The sequence below is a fragment of the Charadrius vociferus genome, unplaced genomic scaffold, assembly GCF_000708025.1.
Source record: "Charadrius vociferus isolate BGI_N301 unplaced genomic scaffold, ASM70802v2 scaffold825, whole genome shotgun sequence".
In the NCBI taxonomy this organism is placed as follows: Eukaryota; Metazoa; Chordata; class Aves; order Charadriiformes; family Charadriidae; genus Charadrius; species Charadrius vociferus.
In genome coordinates, this window is record NW_009648495.1 from 9,443 (window position 1) to 14,737 (window position 5,295).

The 5,295-nt window shown below is 45.6% G+C and overlaps 1 protein-coding gene across 1 annotated transcript in view; it reads left to right on the forward strand.

Annotated features, from left to right (window-relative positions):
• The first annotated feature begins 355 nt into the window (after positions 1-355).
• Positions 356-5,295, forward strand: part of CDC25A (cell division cycle 25A) — a 12,229-nt gene continuing 7,289 nt past the window's right edge. Inside the window, exons 1-6 of the mRNA XM_009885690.1 lie at positions 356-381; positions 1,171-1,256; positions 3,286-3,340; positions 4,040-4,075; positions 4,218-4,254; positions 4,703-4,804. Of these exons, the coding sequence (XP_009883992.1) occupies positions 356-381; positions 1,171-1,256; positions 3,286-3,340; positions 4,040-4,075; positions 4,218-4,254; positions 4,703-4,804 (342 nt within the window). The remainder of the gene's footprint in view (positions 382-1,170; positions 1,257-3,285; positions 3,341-4,039; positions 4,076-4,217; positions 4,255-4,702; positions 4,805-5,295) is intronic.

Genomic DNA, 5,295 nt, shown 5'->3' on the forward strand with positions numbered 1-5,295 from the left:
GCATTCCTGTAAACGATTCGCACCATTCTCTTCTGTGTTCATTATTCTGTCCTTTGAGTTTGTAGCCCTGGCTTGCGCCCTGGCACATTTTTTTATTTTTTTATTTTTTTTAATTAACCCATGTGATGGAGGATGAAGTAACTTTTTCCCTTATTTAAGATAATATAGAATAAGGCTACGTACGACATGCGTATCTCCCTGTACTGAAGCTGCTGTGACACCTGCCCGGCGTGTGCCTGATGGGGCTCAGCAGCCGCGCAGGACCGCTTGCCTCGAGGGTCCCTGCCCGTTGGCAGAGCTGTGCTTGTACTTGCACAGGAGTCAGGTCAGGGGCTCGTGGCCCTTCCCCTCCAGGATGACTCAGGGTGGTCTGACGGTTACGTGAGCAGAGAAGAACTTGCTTAGTCGATAAGACAAAATTTGAGAGCTAACTACTTTATAAAAAGGCGTTTAAGTTAGAAGTTCGGTAGTTTTTCTATGCAAAGCAATAATTAAACGAGTGGCTGATAAAGAGAGGGTTGCAGTCCTGAGAAGGATAATGGGGCTCTGATACGGGTGTTTCTAAAGAATGGTTTGGGAGGTGCTAATGTGAATTCCGGGCACCAACAACCTATCGCACGCTTCAATTGTTTTTAGTCCTAAAGTTTTATTACAAGGTCTGTCATTTTGTTGTATTAGGACCTTCATTTGTGAAGGCACAAGCTCAGGAGAGGCTCTAAAACATCATTTAAAAAAAAAAAAACCTTGCAGTTGGTGTGTCATGGAGAAAATCTTGGTAGTTTGGTGCAAGGTGACCAGAAAGGCGACCAGGACCATTGTCTTAAATGACACTCTCCCTGTCTCTGTTTTGGAAGCCTAACTTTTAATATTATCAGCACTGCGTGTGCAGGTTTAAAAAACCAAAACAAAAACCTGAAGCTTAAGTCTCTGTGGGTGTTAGATGTGAGGATATTTGTAAGCGTGGTGATCTGGTGGTGGCGTGGTCTGTGTACCCAACAGAGCGCAAGAGACCGCAGCCTGCAGGATTGCCAGGCTGGAATCCTTTCACTTGGCCGATGATAAAAGTTTCGGGTTATGATTACCTGCGCTGTATATCTGTGTTCAGGCACTCCTATATTGTATTTCTCACTTCAATGAGCATTTAAACCAAATACCCAACTTCCTTTACAGTCAGCATGGAAACGCTGAGCAAGACCTGGGAAACAAGAGCGTTAATGGTTTACAAAGAACAGTGTCATCGGAATCGACAGACTCAGGTACGGCTTTCTCAAATAACAAGTAAGAAATGAAAGGCATTGTGTCTTTACACGGCTTCCGCTGCAAGCAGCTCCCTGGGTTTGGGTAGAGAACTAATGCTGCCTGCCTGCAATCCCTGCAGCCGCTTCTCATCCTTATGCTCTCGAAAGGAGGGAGGGCAGACAAACCATCACTCAGCAAGTTTCTGCAGTTCATGGTTTGGGTTGGGGGTGGTTTTGTTTGATTTAGTTTGGGTTTTTTTTCTTAATTGTCCTGGAATATGTTAGCAGTAGAGCTAGCACGGAGGAAAAACTGGTTCTGCCCCCACAGGGAGACTCTTGACAGAGGTGGCTTTCTCCTTTTTTCTTAGGGTGGCTGTTAAGACGTGGTTGCTGACCTGTCATGCTTTGTATTCCTGCATGATGTTTATCACTGCCATTTTCTGATTTCTTTGATGTTCTGCTCTGTACGTAGCAGTAGGTCAACGCCTTATCGTGAGTGTATCAGCCTTTCTTGCAGTAGAGACTGCTGAAGATGAAGGCTGCTAAAGATAGCCCAAGATAGGCTTCGCTGGTGAATTGGATTCCCACCATTCCCTAGTCCGTGGTGTCTTGCAGATATTGGCTTGTGAGTGTTTATAGTTGCATGTTGGGGCTGCGGTCTGGAAAACGGGAAGATAGTGTTTCGTTCTTCATTGTTAGGGTCCACTGCGTATCTGCATTCGGCTCTGAATGGGACTGATTTGCGTTTCTGCCCTTTGGAGGGTGGTAACTTCGAAGAAAGCGAGTTGTCACCCTGTGGTTTCTCTCTTTAAACCCAAACGGCGCTAACCTGCTCTGCACGCTCGAGTCGAGGCCATTGAGCAGGGTTTGTCTTGTGGCTGGGGGGTTTTTTGTGGCTTTTAGTTAACGTGAGCTGATCGCTTATCTGAAACCTGGGGAGCTGCTTCTTATTACTACTGATACTTGCCTAGAAGTACTTTTTTATTTCAGATGAGATGCCTTATCAGTGAAAATGAAAAAAGCTATTACCCCAGAACTTGTAGAATTAGGGGAGCTCCTGATACTTCATTAGTCCAGCCCAGCGATGGAAATTGGTGTCTCCACCTGAATTTATGCACCAGTCTGATTGTGCGTGGTACTTCCAGCCTTCAAAGGACCCACTAAAACATGAGTATAGCTCACACACCACAGAGCGGGCTAGAATAACCAAGCTTGCTAAATCTTTGCTTTCTTCTTGGCATTTTCCTTCCCCCCCCCTCCCCGTCTCCAGAGCAGGCTTGAAGTGCTTACAAAACACTCATGATTAAGGTTTCTGCTGGGCCGAGACCGCTACCTGTCATGTTAGTCAAATTAATTCTTTGTAGTTTGTTTAGATCACAGTTACTGAAGTAGCGACAAGTCTTGTCATGATGGTGTAGCGAGTATTCCGGTAAGCTGTGGGGCTATCACTAGGGCTTGTGAATACTCCCATAAAACAAAAACTCCTCCGGGAATCTGTTTCAGTAAGCTTCGTGTATGACTGTACTTAAATGCTACATAGCTGTAATGTTTCGCTTGGTTTGTGCTTATGGAGTGCTTGCTGTTGTTTTCAGTACACTAGCATGCATTAAGAAGGGCCTTTTGACTACTTCTTTTAGAATAAGCCCGGAATTTCTTCCTGTGAAGAAGTGTAACTAAAAACATGGCTTAAAACCCCTAAAGGACTAAGTTGTTTATTAAGACGTGTGTGCAAGAGAATAAGCCAAGAGTATTCCATGTTCTGCGGTAGCACTCTGTTCTACATGACAGCCTAGGCAGGGCCAGGGTTGCTTTTTCTTAATTACTCCTATTTTTCCCCAAGCGCTAACGCTTATCTATGGCCATACCCAATGGTATGGAATATCTGCGACTGTTATTTACTTCTACGCTGAGGTGAGGCTGCAAATGAGACTTTCTACATCAGTTTCCTGTCTGAGCTCAGGCTTTTTCTGAGGAAATCTCTAGCAGCGCCCGACACTTCGTGTTTCCTAAATACTACTCGGTAGAAAACTCTGTCTCTCCCCTGCAGGTTGTGCTTTGGATTCGCCCAGTCCTGCAACCCCGAACGATATCATGGAGGAAACGTATGTAACCGTATGCTCAGCCTGCTTTCTGGCATTTCACGTTGCGCCGTTGACAAACGTAGGCTAACGGAAGGCTTGGTGTGGCTTTTCCTTTGCTGGCGCGCGTGCAGTGGGCTCTCCTCTCTTCAGCTTCTAGAAGCGTGGGCTGTGGTGCTCCGCAGCTTGAGACTCTGCGTCCCAGAGGACTTAACAAGTCTTGGGTCTGAGTTACTGTGTTGTACCAACCGGACTGTTTGAGCGTGACATTGCCACCTTACCAGGAGTCCGAGGCTGCACCAAATTGCACGTAACTTGCAGTTTTCACTCAACGCTTAAACTATAATTGATTCTGCCTTAATTGATACCTAGCGGTTGCTCCGAGCTTTGAATTTGCCACTCTCAATTAGATATCTTTTTTTTTTTTCTTCCAATCTTCTATCCCCAAGGATGGGGACAGATGCCTTGGTCCCTGATTTACCGAGCTTTTCTTCCTTCAACCTAGCTTCTTGTCTAAAAACACTGAAAAGAATTTAAGGAAAGGAAGGGGAGGAGGAGTCTAGCTAGTGTTTCAAAAACTAGGATGGAGCAGCTGGCTGTGAACAGCTTTTGAGAAAGACAAAAAGTGTCATCAAGAAGCATGTTGGCTTCCGCTTAGCGTGACACTTCATGACTTGAATACAAGTCCTTCAGTGCTAACTGCGGGATCTCACTTGCCTTTAGGTTTGAGAAAGCGATTCTGGAATCCAGCAGACTGAAGTAAGTATACTTCTATTTTAACTTCTTTGTCAGTGACTGTTGTAGCTTATGGAGTTTTACTGAGGGGGGGGGAAAGTGGGTTCTATCCCCGTTACTGCCTTTTAAAACAAAACGTTGAAATAAATCTTGGTTCTCATTCTAGCATTCGGATGCCTTTCAGAAGAATCCATTCACTGCCAGTAAGTGGTATTGACATTATAGAAATGTTAAAGGATTGAGTGTGTTAAGTGTTTGTAGTTGGATACATTCCATAACTTGTTAATTTTCCCGCTTCGAGAAGAGCTGCTGCGGGACTTAATGAAAGCTGTCAAAATTACAGCTTGTAAACTCAATCTCAGTCGAGTTGGCGTGAAATTTCAGTGCTGTGGCTTTGTCGTTAACGCAGTTGAAGTATTTTGGTACCTGTGCCGAGATGTCGGCGTAAGAGACTCCTGCACGTGGACTGCACCAATTCGTAGGCAGAGACTTTACAGTCTTTGTTAACCCCTGTTTTGCTTATTTACAGTCTTTGTTAACCCCTGTTTTGCTTATTTACAGTCTTTGTTAACCCCTGTTTTGCTTAAAGTGTCGCTGTGGAAAGACTATATTGCACCACAGTGAACTGGCGTTTTTGTATGAATGTTGTAGCAAAGCCTCCTGGGATCCAGTCCTGCTCTGAAGAGAAACCATTCCGATTCTCTGGACAGCGATGCTTTTCAACCGTTGGAACAAGATGGAAATAAGGAGAATGTAAGTGTTGCTTTCTGTTGCCTGCGATGACGTGCTGTAAGAGGCGGCACCGCGGAAGCGGAATTCGCGCATCCCTTCCGCAGTGGAAGTGGTGGAAAAGGCTTCTTTTACTCCCTGCCGGGCTGTAATTCAGACATAACAGTTTTACATAGCGTATCTTAGGGGAACGTGCGGTGAAGTGCGACAGCACTGATTATAGTGACTGCAAACTGATTATAGGTTAATAAAAACTTGAAGGCTTTGATTGTGCAGCTCTCCCTTCGTGCTACCGATCCTGACTCCTGCTAGGTTGTGGCAAGGGCGAATGTCTTCATGCTGCTAGCTTTAGGGGTGCCTCCAGAAAGCTGCTTCGATAGATCGCCTCGTCTCTTTCCGCTGCTGGCGTGGGGAGCTCTGGTTCCTCAGCAGCACAAAAGCCCTTTTGCCTGCTTGGTCTGCAAGGCCTTGCTGCTGGAAATCCCATGGGTAGGGCTCCGACGGCGCTCTACGGA